General features: G+C 47.3%; 1 protein-coding gene across 1 annotated transcript; it reads right to left on the reverse strand.

The window, feature by feature from the left end:
- Positions 1-331: 331 nt before the first annotated feature.
- Positions 332-17,552, reverse strand: LOC129047762 (uncharacterized). The gene is made up of 13 exons (XM_054519639.2): positions 17,456-17,552; positions 16,213-16,277; positions 6,317-6,407; positions 6,033-6,208; positions 4,957-5,095; positions 4,005-4,459; positions 3,372-3,604; positions 2,401-2,500; positions 1,729-1,909; positions 1,530-1,646; positions 1,261-1,424; positions 803-949; positions 332-553 (listed from the first exon to the last, which is right to left on the reverse strand). The coding sequence occupies exons 1-11, from the start codon at positions 17,550-17,552 to the stop codon at positions 1,360-1,362; spliced, it is 1,719 nt and encodes a 572-aa protein (XP_054375614.2). The 3' UTR covers positions 332-553; positions 803-949; positions 1,261-1,359.
- Positions 17,553-19,501: the final 1,949 nt, after the last annotated feature.

Genomic DNA, 19,501 nt, shown 5'->3' on the forward strand with positions numbered 1-19,501 from the left:
AGTGGGAAACAGGATAAACCCTACTGCATACAGCGTGGTGCGTACAGGGTGATGGAGCAGAGGACAAACAATTTGGAGCTGTGATTCTGAATCCAGGGCTTAGCACCACAGAAAACTAGACCTGGAGAGACCAAAGTCGGAGGAAATTTAGAAACTGGAGGATTAGCGGGGAAAGGATTGCTTCAGGGGAAAAACCAACAGCATAGGGGCCATAGGTCATCGAGTTCAACCAGACTCCAGGTCCTAGCTTCCATCCCGGCTCCATGTTTGCCCACGAGACCCACACGCTGGGCCCAGGTCTGAGGACGGACAGACAGAACACACTGAGCTTCATGCTTGGCCACAGGTCTTTATTCCAAGACCCTGTAACTTCGCAGCACAGGGCCCAGTGGAGGCCACCCTTCCAGGGAGGCCCAGGCCCACGTGGATGTGTCAGGAATGCTGTCCCCATCCCACAGGACACTAACCTCTCTTGCACAGTGACCAGTGCTGACTCAGGCAGCCCGTCTGCCAGCGCGCTGTTCAGACAGCTGTAGAGGCAGACATACTGCTTCTGGAGATGGACATAGGGTTAGGAGGCTCACCCCGCCTGCCCCAATCTAACAGAAAAAGACTCCCTTGTGTGTCCCAACCCCTAGGGCTCCATCTGGGAGAACGCACAGCGGTCCACAGCGCCACCTGGTGGCTACCCAGGTGGTGCTGCCTAGGGGCCTGGGCAGCAGTTCCCTCATCTCCCCGCCCCTTCCCACAGCTGAGCCCCCACGCCCCCACCCCAGCCCCGTCGCCCCTGGTCGCCTCTCACCAGCGTTGGGGTTATAAGGCCACAGGCCTGAGACTGCTGCAGGGCCACGTTAAAGACATCCACGGTGCACTCAGACCCTGCCTGCTGCAGCAGCTGCTCCATGGCCAGGAAGGTGCCCAGCTGGGTCGCACCCTTGCTGCAACTGACCTAGAGGTGGATGAGGTACCTAAAGGGGGTGTGGCGGGGGTGTCCGGGGATGTGAGAAAACCCAACCTGGGCGCAGGGACTGAGAAGGGACACCGGACACTTGGTCAGCCAGCCAGCCTGGGCCCAGGGAGGGAGGCGGTAAATTCCCTCCATATTCCTGAGGACAGGGTAGGGTATGGAGAAGAAGGGGCATTGTGAGACTGTGTCCTTTTAAACAACCCAAGCACGGCCCAGGGAGATCTGAGGCTATGCCAGAGGGGCAGGGAGGGGCTTCCGGTGTCCACTCCCCCAAGGCCGTTGTCCAACAACACCTGGAGTGGCTGAGCAGTGTGCCCAGCTTCTTGCTGTTGCCCCGAGAGCAGCACTGGCCCACAGCAGCCAGGAAGGGCAGCAGGGTGGTGGTGGGCAGCTCATGCCCAGGCTCCAGGTATGGAAACTGCAGTCTCTGCACCTCCCTTTCCTTCCTGCTCTCCCCCTGGGGCAAAGACATGATCAGCATTGGTGCTGGAGAGGGCAGAGGGAACCTGCACAGGACTCTTCCCCCACACACCACCCCATGCCCTGTGGCCCCAGCACCTACATGTGTGACCCTGAAGAGGGTACACAGCCAGCCTGCTGTGCTGCTCTCGGCCACCCAGTGCACTGTCACCATGTCTGTGACTACGGGCTGCATCTCCGTTGGCCAGAATTCCTATGGCTGGGACCAAGTTAGGGCTGCTCAGGCAACTTCCTGAGATCTCTGCCCCTGCCCGGGTTAGACAGCACCACAAACTACCCACCTCCATCCTCAGCCCTAACTCCTGAACCTCCCTTCCTCTGTCCTCTGCTCTCTTTCTCCATGGCATCGGGTGGGCACAGAGAGACAAGCACATGAGCCCCGTGCTGCCACACCAGCTCCCAGAGCTCCTCTGGTCCTGCGGGGCCAGTCAGCACCGTATGATCATGGCCAGAGGGCCCACCCTGCAGAGCACAGCTCATTGGCTTCCAGAGACTGAAGGTGTCCCCTGCCAAGCCCACAACTCTGGGAGCCCCCAGCAGCCCCAGTCCGGGAAGTACAGGTGGTCAGAGAGGCCAGGAAACAGTGGCAAAACCAGCATCATCTCACAGGGAAGAGCCAGGCTTTGGGTATGTCGTCGGGGGGCTCCCCTCCACCGGAGAAAACTGCCCCTGAGAACGGTCATCTGAGGGAAGACAGTGAGGGTGAAGCTGCCAGAGGCCACCAGCCCACGCTGGCCCCCTGCCCCTCCACAGGGTCCACAGTGAGACAGGAGATGGGGCTGTCCTGCTCATAGCCAGGCGGGGGTGCAGAAGAGCCAGCCTCGTCCTTGATGGCCTGCAGCAAGAGCTGGGAAGGAGATGGGTGCCCTGAGGCTGGGAGGTCCTACTGCAGGGCTGGCTCGGCAGGGGAAAGCTGCCCTTGGCTGTCACCCATTTCCCGGCCTGAAGTGTACCTCGTACTCCTTCAAGAAGCCAGCATTGGCATTGGCTGCCCTCTTGGCACACGCCTGCGGGAGGTTTGTCACAGAGATGGGCCAAGACCTGGTGGGGGGGCTGGAGAGGGAGAAGGCACTGAAGGTTCCCCAGCTCCCCGTCTATTCTGCTCGGCTCTGCCCACGAACATGAGCAGGGAGCCTGCCTGTGGGAGGCACAGGGAAGCTGGGACTTACTCTGAGATGTTGAAGGGCCCTTCCAGAATCTCGTTCAGTAAGCAGCTGTGCAGGAAGACGTACTGGCTTCCTGCACAGTACGTCTGTGCAGGAACTGTGGAGGGGCGGCTGTGGGCCCAGCCCTATCACTGCCTGATGCCAGGGGAAAGGGCATCAGGCTGCTCAGCGAGGAGCGAGCGGGGCCTGCAGGGAGATTTTCCAGGCCCTGACCAGCAAGGCAGGGATCAGGTAGGAGGGGAGAGGGAGCCACTGAGAAACCTTCCCTCCACCGTCCCATGTTGTCAAAGCTGACAGGGTCCTGTCCCACCTCCCCTTTCACAGAATAGGAAGCACAGCCCAGGTAGGATGGTGATGTGTCTGAAACCCTCTCCCCAGGGTCTTCTGTGTGCCCCATGAGCTCTCTTTCCTGGTCCCTCCTGCAGCCCTGTGGCCACCCCCCTCCCTCCCACGCCTTCAGGGTCCCAGCTGCCCAGCGCAGCCTGCAGGGCCCGCACAAGGGTCTGGATCATGAGGGGCCGGTGCATCCGGAGTGCATACACAGCATGGAACACATCTACCATCTGCTCCTCCTCCAGCTACTGCAGCAGCCTCGACAGGGCCATGAAGGTGCCCGTCTGGCCCATGCCCGCACCGCAGGGACAGCCCCTGAGGAGCTGAATGGGTGAAAAGGCTGCCCATGTCCCCAGCTCTCCCCACAGTCCAAGAGCCCCCCACGCCCCCAGGCCAGGCAGGGGCTCTCCACCCTATGCACTCACCTGCCCTCACCTGCAGTGCACCAGAATGGGTCCCATGCCCTGGGTGGCCCTTGCCTGCTACTGTACCAGCTCCATAAAGGCGAGCAGGGAGCTGGGGGCCTCCAGGATGCTGTGGTGGGGTCAGGTGGTGAACCGCAGTTGCTCCCCCCTCCGCTGCTGTTGCTGGACAACCTAAGAAGGGGGTGGGAAGGGGGCAAAGGGGCAGAGGGGCCCTGCTGCTGCTCCTTAGCTTCCTAACTCCAGGTTCCCATGGCCCAGACTTCACACTTTCTTCCCCAGCTGCCTAAGGGCAGGGATGATACACACCAACTGTTCCTTGAGGGTGGCAGCTATGTCTCCCCCATCAGGATGCTTCCTGAGCCCTCGGGTCCTTCTCTAGCCTCCTGGGTAACCTCTGCATATAGAGGGTGCCTGGGCAGAGGAGTGATTCGGGTCTCTGGCTTTCCTGCCCCAGGAGTGCACAACCTGGGAAGGAAGTTGGGCACAGGGGGCATGGGGTGAGGCAAGAGCCCTGAGCTGGCATGGGGGAGGTCAGGAACCATCATGTCTCTCCTGTTCTTCCTTTCCCTCACTGTGCAGCCTCAGATAAGCCCTTAACCTTCTCTGTGCCTCTCCACCCCTTCCCTAACACACACTTCCCTGGGTGGTGACTGAGTACTTGTGGTCCTCCAAAAGAGAGGGCTCCAGGGACCCAGGAAGTGAGGCAACTTTCTCAGGGGTCTCAGCTCTAATGCCTGTCCCACCCCTCATCCTTGGGGCAAGCACGTGCTGCAGCTGGAATTCCCGCTTGGTCCACTCATCCTCAGGCTCCTCGGCTAGGAGGTGGATGGTGATGTGACCATGGGTGACCAGGGTAGGGTTGGTCAGCCAGTAATGCTCACACAGCACCTGGGACCAGAAGGTTGAAGAGAGGAGGGGCGGCTGTAGGCCCAGCCCTATCACTGCCGCCCCCTGCTTTACCCAGTCCCACCGCTCCCTGCCCACCTTTCTGGTCCCTGCCACCCTGCTGGGATTCTGCTCTCTGTAATGACCCAGCTCCAAGGCTCCCTCCTCCAGGAGCTGCTCTCCCTTGCCTGGGCTCCGGCATCCTTGCCCTCAGACATCTCATGACTCTCAGGATTCTGAGTCAGCCACTAGGTTCCTGTGCCAAACAGAACAGCCCTTATTCAGCGGCCAGCGGCCCTGGGCTCACTGCTCCAGCAAGAGGACAGACTTGGCAGCCTCTCTGCATGTCCCAGGGCCCTGCATCTGCCAGGCTTATCAAAAGGAAGGATCCATGATGGTACCTTTGACACCGGCCCTGGGCAGTCCCTACCCCTTGGTGCCTTCTCTGCCCAGGGCAAGAAGCCTGTAGAAACTAAGCTAAGCTGGGAGTTTACATACCTGGTTCCTCCCACTGCCTCCCCATCCCAGGGACCACCCTATCCTGGGTCTGGGTGGGAAGTGGTTCCACCACCCTCCAGGCCTGATTGGCCTTACTCCAGTCTGCCTCGCCTTCCCATGGGAAGATGCCAATGGGGCCATCTCCACAAGGAGAACGTGCACCACCTGGTGGCCTTTCCAGGAGCCTGCAAGGCGCACTCACCCTCCCGTTCTCCATGCTGATTGTCAGCATGATGATGATGCGGACCTGCTACTCCCGCACCAGCCGCCAAAAGTTCTCCAGCGTTTTCTTGAGAGGCCCCTGAGAGGCAATGAATTCCTGTGGGCGGGCGGGTGTGGCCCTGGGGTGTAGAAGGCAGAGGTCAGGAACATGGTAACGGGCAATGCTTGGTAACGGGCAATGCTTGGTGTCAAGCACACAGCAGATTTCCAACATTTGACCTACAGGAGTGAGGATGCTGTGCACACACCTACATGTGTGCACACACAGGAACACGTGTGCACCCAGAATGCAAACCAGGAGGGCTGACTTCAGAGACACCACCCCCGTCCCTATCCCACCCCAAAGGGACAAGAAAAACCCCAATGAAAACAACAAGATACTGACATGAGTTAAATAGCCCACTTAGGCCACACTCTTCACCCACCCAGAGTCACCTTCCTAAAACCAAACTGCATTTCTTCCATGCTCAAAAATCTACGGCTCCCCATTGCCCACCAAATAGAGTCCAAAGTCCTCAGCCTAACAATCAAGCCCTCCTTCATTCAGCCCATTCAGCCCCAGGCTATCTTTCCCATTACATCTCCCACCAGCCAGCACCTCCCCACTCCCTCACCCCTACGCACCCCCCACCACACACACACACACACACACACACGCACACACACACACTGCCTGAATGTTACTGCCTGGCTGTTCTCTGGCCGCTTCTTCCAGTCAACAGAATGTCCTTCCCTCTTTCATCACTTATCAAAATGTTACTCATCCTTCAATAAATCAAATGTCCCCTCCTCTGGGTAGCCTTTCTTGATTCCTCAGGTGGATGAAATTTCCCCTTCCTCCATGTGCCCTGAGTACAGTGTTTTTTCCTCTATTACAGCCCTTGTCACTGTGTGTGGTGAATGTCACACACATGCCCACGTGCTCCTTTGAAGGTGGGGAATGTGGCTAACTCAGCTCTGCCTCCTGCAGGCCCAGCACAGAGCCCAGCACACAGTAGACCCTTGCTAGACACCTGCTGGATTGAGCTCATGAAGCCCAAGCTGGTGATCTCCTACAGAGCTGTTACAGCTAGTGAAGGCCAGTGTGGCCTGCAAACCAGCCCATCTCCCGAGCCGATCCCAGATCACATGGACGGCCTCACCGGTGGCCCTTACTGGGATGAAGTTGGCGTTGATGTAGTCAGAATGAGGCTCTCCCTCCAGCTGGGTCAGCCTGACCCTGGAGTGGTTGTCTGCAGAAAGTGAAAGCTGTGCATTCAGGGCTGGGCACATGAAGCCCCCTGCCCCCATGCCAAGCCCTAGCCCTCTGCCATGCGTCCTCTCCTGCCCCCAGCACTCACAGGGTAGCACATGTGGGTAACGGTTCTTGGTGGTGTTGGCAGGGTACTCAGCCTCCAGTCTGGGCTGCTCCTTGCCCACCTCCTTCACCTCCTGCAGGGATCAAGGGCAGGCACTGGTTGCTGAAGTAGACCCATCTCACCCCATGCCAGGAAAGGGGCAGTGAGGGCAAGTGTGCAACTGGGAGTTCTCTCCAGACCTTCAGACAGGTCCCAGTCTTCCCTCCTCTGAGCCCAAGGGTGGTAAAGGCCTTACCTCGAATTCCAAAAAGAAAGCCTGGTGCGCGTGAGCACTCTTGGCCTCATAGCTCTGCCTGAGGCCACAATGACCACAGACTTATGTAACAACACTTAATCCCACTTCAATTACTGAAAGCCTTCTCAAAAAGGATGGATACAAACAGTCCAGACTCCAAAGACTGAAATAAATACCTAACTCTTCAATGCTCAGATATCATTGAACATCCACAAGAATCAAGAGCATCCAGGAAAACATGATCTCACCAAATGGACTAAATAAGGCACCAGTGACCAATTCTGGAGTGATTAAATTATATGACCTCTCAGACAGAGAATTCAAAATACCCATCTTGAGGAAGCCCAACAACTTCAAGATAACACAGAGTAGGAATTCAGAAGTCTATCAGATTAATTTAATGAAGAATTAACATTTAAAAATCAAGCAGAGGCCAGGCACAGTGGTGCACACCTCTAATACCATCACTTTGGGAGGCTAAGGTGGGCGGATTACTTGAGGTCAGGGGTTCCACACCAGCCTGGCCAACATGGGGTTTAGTAGAAACCCTATCTCTACTAAAAATACAAAAAATTAGCTGGTTGTGGTGGTGCATACCTGTAGTCCCAGCTACTCAGAATGCTGAGACAGGAGAATCGCTTGAACCTGGGAGGCAGAGGTTGAAGTGAGCTGAGATTGCACCATTGCAAGCCAGCCTGGGCAACAGAGTGAGAATCTAGCAGAAATTCTGGGGCTTAGAAACTCAATTGACAATAAGAAAAATGAATCATAATCTCTCAACAGTAGAATTGATCAAGTGGCAGAATGAATCAGTAGATTCTAAGACAGGCTATATGCAAGCACACAGTCCAAGGAGAAAAAAGCAAAAATAAATAAAAGAGAAGGAAGCACTATTACGAGATCTAGAAAATAATCTCAAAAGGGCAAGTCTAGTAACTATTGGTCTTAAATAGGACGTAGATGGAGAGACTGGGGTAGAAAGTTTATACAAATAAATAATAACAGAGAACCTTCCAAACTTAGAGAAAGACATGAATACCTAGGAACATGAAGATCAAGAACACTTAGAAGATTCAAGCCAAATAAAACTACCTCAAAGTATACAATGAGCAAACTCTCAAAGGTCAAAGATAAAGAAAGGATCCCAAAAGCAGCAAGACAAAAGAAGCAAACAACATAAAAAGGAGCTCCAATACACCTGGCAGCAGAGTTCTCAGTGGAAACCTTACCAGCCTGAGGAAATAGAATGACATTCAAAGTATTAAAGGAAGAAAAACTTTTGACTAGAATATTATACCCAGCAAAATTATCCTTCAACATAAGAAGAAATAAAGACTTTCTCAGACAACAAAAGCTAAGGGATTTTGTCAACACCAGACCTGTTTTACAAGAAGTTCTTCAATACGAAAGAAAAGGGCATTAATGAGTAACAAGAAAGCAACTGAAGATATAAAACACACTGGTAAACTTAAGTACACAGACAAATACAGAATAGCCTAACACTGTAATTGCATTATTTAAACCACTCATATCATTAGCAGGAAGACTAAAAGACAAATCTATCAAAAATAATGATGACGGCCAGGTGCGGTGGCTCACACCTGTAATCCCAGCACTTTGGGAGGCTAAGGTGGGTGAATCACGAGGTCAGGTGATTGAGACCATCCTGGCTAACACGGTGAAACCCCATCTCTACTAAAAATACAAAAAATTAGCTGGGCATGGTGGTGGGCGCCTGTAGTCCCAGCTATATGGGAGGCCAAGGCAGGAGAATGGCATTAACCCAGGAGGCGGAGCCTGCAGTGAGCCGAGATCATGCCACTGCACTCCAGCCTGGGCGACAGAGCGAGACTCCATCTCAAAAAAGAAAAAAAAAGATAATAATAGTGACAACATGGGAGGCCGAGGTGGGTGGATCACTTGAGGTCAGTAGTTTGAAGTGAGCCTGGCCAACATGGCAAAACCCCGTCTCTACTAAAAATACAAAAATTAGCCAGGCATGGTGTTGCACACCTGTAATCCCCACTACTCAGGAGGCTGAGGCATAAGAATTGCTGGAACCCAGGAGGCGGAGGTTGCAGTGAGCTGAGATCATACCACTGAACTCCAGCCTGGGCGACAGAGTGAGACTTGACCTCAAAATAATAATAATAACGACAATTTCTTAAGAGACAGATGATATAAAAAGATGTAATTAGAGAAACCCTCCCCCCCAAAAAAAGGCAAAAAACAGCCATTGAGGCAAGGGAAGATGGAGTAAAATTGTAGAGTTTTTTTTTTTTTAGTTTTCTCTTTGCTTGTTTGCTTTTTTTCCTTTTTTCTACTCAGTGTTAAGTTTTCATCAGTTTAAAATAACTAGTTATAAGCTGTTACTAGCAACCCTTATAATTACCACAAAGCAAAGACCTATAATAGATACACAAGAAATAAAAAGCAAGAAATTAAAACATATTACCAGGGAAAATCACTTACAAAGGAAGACAGAAAGGAAGTAAGAAAGGAAGAGAGGACCAACAAAACAACCAGAAAAAATTAACAGAATGGCAGCAGTAAGTTCTTACCTATCAATAATAACATTGAATGTCAATGTACTAAGTTCTCCAAATCAAAAGACATAGAGTGGCTGAATAAATTTTTAAAAGACGTAACTATATGCTGCCTACAAGAAACTCTCTTCACCTATAAAGACACACATAGACTGAAAATGCAGGGATGGAAAAAGACATTCCATGCAAATGAAACACCCCCAAAAAGAGCAGGAATAGCTATGCTTATTTCAGATAAAATAAATTTTTCAGTCAAAACCTGTGAAAAGAGACAAAGAAGGTCATTATATGATGATAAAGGGGTCAATTCAGCAAGAGGTTATAATGATTGTAAACATTAATGTACCCAGTGCTGGAACACCCAGATAGATAAAGCAAATACTGTTAGGATTAAAGAGAGAGAGAGAGTTCCCAATACAATAACAGCTGGGGACTTTGACACTCCACTTTCAGCATTGCATAGAAAATCTAGACAGAAAATCATCATCAACAACAACAAAAACCCTTATCAGACTTAATCTGCATGATAGACCAAATGGACCTAATAGACATTTACAGAACAGTTAATTCAATAGCTGCAGAATACACATTATTCTCCTCAGCACATGAAATATTTTCAAAGATAGACCTTATGTTATGCCACAAATCTTAACAAATTTTTAAAAATTCAAATAATAGCAAGTAATTTTTCTGATCACAATGGAATAAAACTAAAAATCAGTAATAAGTAGAACTTCGGAAAGTAGAGATATTGACCGGGCACTCACACCTATAATCCCAGCACTTTGGGAGTCTGAGGTGGGTGCGTCACTTGAGGTCAGGAGTTTGAGACCATCCTGGCCAACATGGTGAAACCTCGTCTCTACTAAAAATACAAAAATTAGCTGGGCATGGTGACACGTGCCTGTAATCCCAGCTACTCAGGAGGCTGAGGCAGGAGAATCACTTGAACCCGGGAGGCAGAGGTTGCAGTGACCCAAGATTGACCCACTGAACTCTAGCCTGGGCACCAGAGGGAGACTCCATCCCCCCCCCAAAAAAAAAAAAAAAAAAGAAAAGAAAGTATACAAACAATAAAAACACATGGAAATTTGACAACATGCTTCTGAACAACCACTGGGTCAATGAAGAAATTAAGAAGAAAATTTAAAAATTCTTGAAAGAAATGGAAATGAATACACAACAGAACGAAACCTATGGTATACAACAAAAGCAGTGCTAAGATAAAATTTATTAGAATAAATGCTTACATCAAAAAAGTAGAAAAACTTCAATTAAACAACCTAACAATGCATCTTAAAAAGCTAGAAAAGCATGGCCGGGTGTGGTGGCTCATGCCTGTAATTCCAACACTTTGGGAGGCCAAGGCTGATGGACTGCTTGAGCTGAGGAGTTTGAGACCAGCCTTGGCAGCATGGTGAAATTCCATCTCTACAAAAATTAGCCAGGCATGGTGGTGCACACCTGTAGTCTCAGCTACTTGGGAGGCTGAGGTGGGAGGATTGCTTGAGCCTGGGAGACGGAGGTTGCAGTGAGCGGAGACTGTGCCACTGCACTCCAGGCTGGGTGACAGAGGGAGACCCTGTCAAAGAACTAGAAAAGTAAGAGCAAACCAAACCCAAAATTAGAAGAAAAGAAATAATAAAGATCGAGCAGAAATAAAATTGAGACAAAAAATACACAAGATAAAAAAGTTGGAGTTTTGAAAAAATCTACAAACTTTTAGCCAGATTAAGAAAAAAAGGAGAGAAGAACCAAATAAATAAAATCAGAGAGAAACAGGAGACATTACAACTAAACCCCAGAAATTCAACGATCACTAGAGGCTGTTATAAGAAGCTCTATGCCAATAAATTGAAAAGCATATAAGAAATGGATAAATGCTTAGACACATACAACCTACAAAGATTGAACCATGAAGAAATCCAAAACTCAAATAGACCAATAACAAGACTGAAGCCTATAATAAAAAAAGTCTCCTACCAAAGGAAAGCCCAGAATCTGATAACTTCACTGCTGAATTCTACCAAACATTTAAAGAAGATCTAATACCAGTCCTATTCAAACTATTCCAAAAAATCAAAGAGAAGGGAATACTTTCAGATTCATTCTAAGAGGCCAGTATTACCCTGATAACAAAACCAGAAAAAGACACAACAAAAAGGCTGACCCAGTGGTTCACACTTGTAATTCCAGCACTTTGGGAGGCTTAGGCCAGGAGGATTACTCTTGGTCAGGAGTTTGAGACCAGCCTAGGCAACATAGCAAGACCCTGTCTCTACAAAAAAAAAAAAAAAAAATTTAGTTGGCTGTGGTGGCATGTGTCTGTAGTTCGAGATACTCAGGGGTCTGAGAGAGGGAAAACTGCTTATGTCCAGAAGTTTGACTTTTTGAGGTTACAGTGAGCTATGATCATGCCACTGTACTCCAGCCTGGGTGACAAAGCAAGACTCTTGTCTCAAAAAAAAAAAAAAAAAAAAAAAAAAGATCAAAATGGTAAATTTTAGGTATATTTTACCATAATAAAAATAAGGAAGTTAGTTGGACTACAAAAAAATAAACTTCCTTCAATTCAGAATATGGGAGGAGTTCATAGTGTTGAGATAATGGGAAGGAAAATACCATGAAGTAAGAGATTGATAATACTGCTCAGGTCAAGATAAATACTCACAACATATTGCCAATAAGAAAGGCATTGCAAATCTCCCACTGACATAGAAGGAAATGACCTAAATGACCTAATATGATGACCTTTTACCAGTGATACGGTTTGGCTCTGTGTCCCCATCCAAATCTCTTGTTGAATTGTAACCCCTAATGTTGGGAGAGGTATGTGGTGGGAGGTGATCGGATCATGGGGGTGGATTTCCCCCTTGCTGTTCTCGTGATAGTGAGTTCTCACGAGATCTGGTTGTTTGAAAGTGTGTAGCACTTCCCTCTTCGCTTTCTCTCTCCCGTCACCATGTGAAGATGTGCTTGCTTCCCCTTCAGCTTCGGCCATGATTGTAAATTTCCTGAGCCCTCCCCAGCTATGCCTCCTGTACAGCCTGTGGAACTGAGTCAATTAAACTTCTTTCAATAAACAGTCCAGTCTCAGGTTTTTTTTTTTTTTTTTGAGACAGGGTCTCTCTCTGTTGCTCAGGCTGGAGTGCAGTGGCGCAATCTTGGCTCACAGCAACCTCCGCCTCCTAGGTTCAAGTGATTCTCATTCCTCAGCCTCCCGAGTAGCTGAGACTACAGGCACACACCACCACACCCAGCTAATTTTTTGTATTTTAGTAGAGGCAGGGTTTCACCATGCTGCCCAGGCTGGTCTCAAACTCCTGAACTCAGACAATCCGCTTGCCTCAGCCTCCCAAAATGGTAGGATGACAGGCATGAGCCACTGCACCCAGCCTCAGGTAGTTCTTTACAGCAATGTGAGAACAGACTAATACAACCAGCAAGAGAAAAACCTAAAGTAAAACAGCAAAAAGTGTAACCAACATTTATACATAAGGGTTATATACAATCTGTAACAACAGTAAAGTGTTAAATTCTAAAAGAAGATGGCTTTAGATTTGCGGATAGACTTTTGTTTCATTTTAGATCACGACCTTGAGCTGCATGACAGTCTTTTTGATTTTTGAAATTTTCTGTAGAGATGGCATCTTGCTATGTTGCCCAGGCTTGTCTTGAACTCCTGGGCTCAAGTGATCCTCTCCTCTTGGCCTCCCAAAGTGCTGGGATTACAGGCATAAACCATGCCACCCAGCCCCACTTCTTCTAATGAGGTAGCTGTCATTTACATTCTCATTTAATAGAGCAATGTGCTGTCTCATTCAGCAGAGCTTTTCACGGGAGGTCTGATGAGCAAGAACAGGCTTGTGAGAGCAAATAACTAAGACCATAAGCAGAGGCCTGAGGTGGAGCTTCCAGCACAGACTGACCAACTCAGGCCCTCCTCAGACAGGCCACCTGCACATGAATATCTAAGAGAGGACCAGAAGACCCCTATGAGGGCATCCACCCTGGAGCAGCATTCAGGGAGAGCTGGAAGGGTTTTATGGGGCTAAAGAATTGATGGGCAATTGGAGTGGGTTGTGGGAAAGTATTAAATTATGTTTGTGTGAGCTTTGCCATCAGGAACATATTTTATCTTTAGCTGATGGTGACACTGCTAGAAGTAAATAAATAAGCTCTTCTCATGAACCAAAATTCCCAGTGGCACTATGGAGTCCTGGTTAAGTTGACAGGCTGAGGGAATACAGAATCCACTTTTAGCAGCTGTGTTAAGAGACAGTTAACCATGAGACCATTATAGCATTACTTTACTCAGGAACCAATCACAGAAAAGGCCGTATGTGGACACACTGAGAAGATGGCCAGCAGATAATATCAAGGAGAGAGGCCTCAGGAGAAACCAAACCTGCTGACACCTTGATATTGGACTTCCAACCTCTAGAAATGTAAAGAAATAAATTTCTGTTGTTTAAGCCACCCAGTCTGTGGTATTTTGTTATGGCAATCTTAGCTAACTAATACAAACATTATTTCTCTTCCATTCATATAGGCTTTATTTTTTTCTTTTCTTTTTTCTTTTGAGATGGAATCTTGCCCTGTCACACAGGCTGGAGTGCAGTGATGTGATCTCAGCTCACTTAAACCTCTGCCTCCTGGCATCAAGCCATTCTCTGCCTCAGCCTCCTGAGTAGCTGGGATTACAGGCACCTGCCACCATGCCTGGCTAACTTTTTTGTATTTTTAAATACAGATGGTGTTTCACCATGTTGGCCAGGCTGGTCTTGAACTCCTGACCTTGTGATCCACCTGCCTGGCCTCCCAAAGTGCTGGGATGACAAGTGTGAGCCACTGTGCCTGGCTTACAGGTTTTCTTTATTATCTCTAAGCAATGTTTTGTAGTTTTCAGTATATAAGCACTATACATCTGTGGTCAAATTTATCTCTGAGTATTCCATATTTTAGGATACTATTCCAACAGGTTTTTACAGGTTTTTTTTTTTTTTTGAGATGGAGTCTCACTCTGTTGTCAGGCTGGAGTGCAGTGGTGCAATCCTGGCTCAGTGCAACCTGCACCTCCCGGGTTCAAGCAATTCTCCTGCCTCAGCCTCCTGAGTAGCTGGAACTACAGACGTGCACCACCACCACGCCCGGCTAATTTTTGTATTTTTAGTAGAGACAGGGTTTCACCATGTTGGCCAGGATGGTTTCGATCTCTTGACCTCATGATCTGCTGGCCTCGGCCTCCCAAAGTGCTGGGATTATAGGTGTGAGCCACTGTGCCCAGCCTACAATAGGTTTTTAATTTCAGTTCCTGACACTTATTAAAAATAAACTTTTATATCTTCAGATTTATAAAAAAGATGCAAATACAGCTGATATACTGACACGCAGTTTACCTTATCACTAACATCTTACATTATTATAGTTTATTGATCTCATTTTATTTGTGCATATATTGTTTTCCTGATTTTGTGTGTTCTTTGTAGCTCACTGAACATCTTTAAGATGATTACTTTGACTTCTTTGTCAGACAACTCATAGATCACCATCATTTTTTTTTTTTTTTTGACACATGGTCTTAATGTGTCACCCGGGCTGGAGTGCAGTGGCATAATCATGGCTCATTGCAGCTTGACCTCCCAGGCTCAGGTTATCCACCTGCCTCGGTCTCCCAAGTAAGTAGCGGGGCCTACAGGCACATGCTACCACATCCACCTAATTGTATTTTACTATTTTATTATTTATTTCATTATCTTTTCTAGAGACAGGGTCTCTCTATGTTGCCCAGGCTGGTCTTGAACTCCTGGGCTCAAGTGTTCCTCCCTCCTCAGTCTCCCAAAGTGCTGGGATTAGAGGTGTTGAGCCACTTTGCCTGGTGATCTCCGTTTCTTTAGAGTTACTTTCTAGAGATTTATTTGTTCCTTTCATAAGGCCATGTTTCCCTGTTTCATGGTATGCCTTGTGATTTTTTTTTTTTTTTTTTTTTTGGAGACAGAGTTTCGCTCTTGTCCCCAAGGCTGGAGTGCAATGGTGCGATCTTAGCTCACTGCAACCTCCGCCTCCTGGGTTCAAGAGATTCTCTTGCCTCAGCCTCTCGAGTAGCTGGGATTACAGGCGCCCTCCACCACGTCCAGCTAATTTTTGTATTTTTACTACAGACGAGGTTTCACCATGTTGGCCAGGCTGGTCTCAAACTCCTGACCTCAGGTGATCTGCCCGCCTTGGCCTCCCAAAGTGTTGGGATTACAGGCATGAGCCACCACACTCAGCCGTTTTTTTTTTTTTTTTTTTAAAGACAGGATCTGGGCTGGCGTGCAGTGGCTTGATCACGGCTCACTGCAGCCTCAAACCCCTGGGCTCAGGCAATTCTCCTGCTTCAGCCTCCCCAGTAGCTGGGATAACAGGCATGCACCACCACAGCTGGCTAATTTTTAAAATTATTTGTAAAGATGAGGTCTCTCTGTGTTGCCCAGGCTGGTCTTGAACTCCTGGATTCAAGTGATCCTCCTGCCTTGGTCTCCCAAAGTGCTGGGATTACAGGCATGAGCCATTGTGTCCGGCCACCTGCTAATCTTTTGTTGAGATTTGGGCATCTGAAAAAACAGCCATCTCTCTTAGCCTTTATAGACTGGCTTTGTAAAAAGGAACAGCATTACAAATTAGTTTAGCTGGAGATCTTGGGGACCTCTTGAATCTTTTCTAGGGATGTATGTTCTCTGGGTTTGTCTGTGCAATTTCCTAAAGAGGTTTGCCCCTGTGTCTTTTTAAGGAACTCATAATTTCTTGCTCCCCTTGGTATCTGTTTATGATACTAGTTCCTGCAGTGCTGTAACAAGGCTATAGCTCTCACATTTGTTCTCAGCAGCCCCTAGTCATCCAAAGTATGACACTGTTCCTGTCAGTGCTCTGAGTCACATGAACAGAAATCAGTCCTTTGGTCAGCCCCACTATAGGCCAGAACATGGGACATACATTCCACTCTACTCTTTCCCTCTTGAGAAGGAAGGTGCAAGTGGGAGATACCTCCAGATTGTGCTGCACTGTGCTTGGTACTGGGAGAACCTATGGTATGCAAATGTAATGGACTTTCTCACCTGCTTCAAATCAGCTCTTCTTGCTTGTAAGTTCACCGGGGGTACTGCAACTTTTAAACTGATTTCTGAAAAATTCTCACAAAGGCAATTTGGTCCATATATTGTTAAGTCAGTGTCTCCATGGGGGAATGAGGGCCTGGGGCTTATTTTTTTAATTTTTATTTTTTGAGACGGAATCTTGCTCTGTCACCCAGGCTGGAGTGCAGTGGCGCGACCTCGACTCACTGCAACCTCTGCCTCCTGGGTTCAAGCGATTCTCTGGACTTCAGAGGAAGCCATAACAATAAACAGCTTATGCCCCAGGATAGTTACAGGATGTCAGACAGCCACACTCAGACCATGTATGATTCTAATCATGGCAGAGCTGCCAATTTCTGGGCACCCTGAAATGCTCTGTATAGGGGTGGCAAGATTGGGCTGATTTCCCTTTCCTAATCCCATCATTTGGTTAGGTACCCATACACATGTTTATATTACCCTACACTTTCCCTGTATAACAATTATCAAAACCATAACTATTTTCGCAAATCTTTAATGTCAGCAAGCACCATGAAAGTAAGGACAAAATCATCCTAGGCTCCAGGGATCCTCCCACCTCAGCCTCCAGAGTAACTGGGATGGCAGGCGCATACCACCACACCTGGCTAAGTGTGGTGGTATGCGCCTGTAGTGATCTCAAGTGATCTATCCATCTAGGCCTCCCAAAGTGCTGGGATTTCAGATGTGAGCCACCGTGCCCAGCTATTTTCTTTCTAAACTGTAAGAATTATTTATAATAAACATTTTTATCAACAGGAAAAAAAAGTTTTATTTAAGAAAAGGATGGCCGGGCGCGGTGGCGCACAGCTGTAATCCCAGCAATTTGGGGGGCCGAGGCGGGTGGATCACCTGAGGTCAGGAGTTAGAGACCAGCCTGGCCAACATGGTGAAACCCTGTTTCTACTGAAAATACAAAAATTAGCCAGGCATGGTAGTGCGCGCCTGTAATCCCAGCTACTTGGAAGGCTGAGGCAGGAGAATCACTTGAACCTGGGAGGCAGAGGTTGCAGTGAGCCAAAATCACACCACTGCACTCCAGGCTGGATGACAGAGCGAGATTCTGTCAAGAGAAGAGAGAAAAGAGAAGAAATGGAAAGAGAAAAGAAAAAAGAAAAGGATGTGATATTAAAAGTCAAACAGTAGCCTAAAAAATATCTCTCAACCTGAAGACATGAACGGTGCCCTTGTCTGTGTAGACACCTACCAGTCTTCTGGAACTGCTCCAGCTCCTCACTGCTCAACTGCTTGATGGACGTCATCACTGCCTTAAAGGCTCCCTTCAGATTCTTCCCCAGGACCATGTGATCTGGTTCTGCCCTTAGTCGAATGCCATACTTGTTTTTATCTGTAGACAGTGTAACTTTTCGAACATTCAATTCCTACAGTTAGTGCACTAGCACTAGCATGAGACATGAAAACATATGTTCATACAAAAACATATGTCCACAGCAGCATTATTCCTAATGGCCAGAAAGTAAGAACACCTCAAGTGTCCATCAAACATCAAAGTGTTGTCCATCAAACATCAAAGTGTTGATGTAAGCATCAACAGAAAGCTTCTGTCTAGTTTTTATGTGAAGATATTTCCTTTTTCACCATAGGCCTCAATGCGCTCCCAAATATCCCTTTGCAGATTCTACAAAAAGACTGTTTCCAAACTGCTCAATCAAAAGAATGGTTCAACTCTGTGAGATGAATGCACACATCAACCGTGAATGGATAAACAAAATGCAGCATACACATGCAATAGAGTATTTGGCAATACAAAAGACCGAAGCACTCATACATGCTACAACATAAATTAATGCGAAACATTATGCTAGGTGAAATATGCCAGACATAAAGATTACAAATTGTATGATTCCACTTATATGAAATGTCCAGAGAAGGAAATCCAGAGACAGCAAATAGGTTCGTGGATGCCAGGAAATGGTCAGATATTGATGGGAAAATGGTGTGTGAATGCTAATGAATACTGGGTTTCTTTCTGGGATGATGAAAATGTTCTAAAACTATGGTGATAGTTGTACTATTCTATAAATATGCTTAAAAACCAGTGACTTGTATGGTAAGAAGAAAATGTTTGTTATGAAGATCTACCAAGACAGTTTGAGCATAACAGAAAAAGGACTCCAGAACCAGAAATACAAACTTCGTCCCTCAGCGGTAACGTTTGTGCAAGCAATTGCAGAGTACCACAAGGTTAACTATCAACTAAGCAGAAGATCAGTTAAACAGAACACTTCATGCTTCAGTCATGCTATTGAGGATTACTGATGTGGCAGGGATGGTGATGGCACAGTAGCGGATGGGAAAATGAGAACAGCTTGAAGCAAATAATACGGAATGTTCAGTTTTGCCATTATATTTAGCTACATTAATTAATCTCACTTTAAGTGAAGTAATGAATTTTAAATTTTTTCAGCTGGGTGTGGTATCGCAAACCTGTAATCTTAGCACTTTGGGAGGCCGAGGTGGGAGGATCACTTGAGATCAGGAGTTAGAGACCAGCCTGGGCAACATGGCGAAACCCCATCTCTACAAAAGCCTGTACTACTATGCCTAATCTCCGCCACTTGGGAGGCTGAGGTGGGAGGATTGCCCGAGCCCAGGAGATGGAGGCTGTAGTGAGCCAAGATCACATCACTGCACTCCAGCCTGGGTGACAGAGCGAGACCCTGTCAAAAAAAAAAAAAAAAAAATTCTATTTTATGCATAGCCACAGGTACTAATTTCAGAATTTAAAATCTAACTTTTGGTTTCTAATATTTCTCTGGAATTTTCAAGCAACTGAAAACCAAATATAGAAATTAACATTTTCTATAATAATGATTTTAAATATCACCTGTGAAAAGAATAAACAATGAAATTTTAAAAAATATTTGTTTTCTATCATCACAAAGAAGATGAGTAAAACATATTTGTTTTTAAAACATCATGGAATACACGTTTTTAAATATCATGGAATAAAAATGTTTAGGAAGACAACTGACACTATAAACTTTGACCCCAAAACTCCACTTCTGGAATCTATCCAATATCCATACACTGATATATGCATATATGTACACACAAAGCTTTTGTTTGTAATCAGAAACCTAAATGTCAAACAACAGGAGAGTAATTAAATTATGAAGCAGCCAGGAAGTGAGACTCCAGGGAGAGATGGGGTAGAGAGAGGCTCACTATGCTAGTGCTTCGACTTTTTACATGCGAGGGTACTTGTCACTTGCATAATTTGGAGGAACAA

Source organism: Pongo abelii, chromosome 13, assembly GCF_028885655.2.
Source record: "Pongo abelii isolate AG06213 chromosome 13, NHGRI_mPonAbe1-v2.0_pri, whole genome shotgun sequence".
NCBI classification, from domain to species: Eukaryota; Metazoa; Chordata; class Mammalia; order Primates; family Hominidae; genus Pongo; species Pongo abelii.

Excerpts from the sequence above, each read along its gene's own strand:
- LOC129047762 (XM_054519639.2), bottom strand. The coding sequence starts at position 17,552 with ATGGTCCTGGGGAAGAATCTGAAGGGAGCCTTTAAGGCAGTGATGACG. Across the intron at positions 4,460-4,956 it reads TCAGCATGGAGAACGGGAGG|GATGCCGGAGCCCAGGCAAG; the intron begins GTGAGTGCGCCT and ends TCTGAGGGCAAG. Across the intron at positions 2,501-3,371 it reads TGCACTGCAGGTGAGGGCAG|CCCCCCCACCAGGTCTTGGC; the intron begins GTGAGTGCATAG and ends CTCCCTCTCCAG.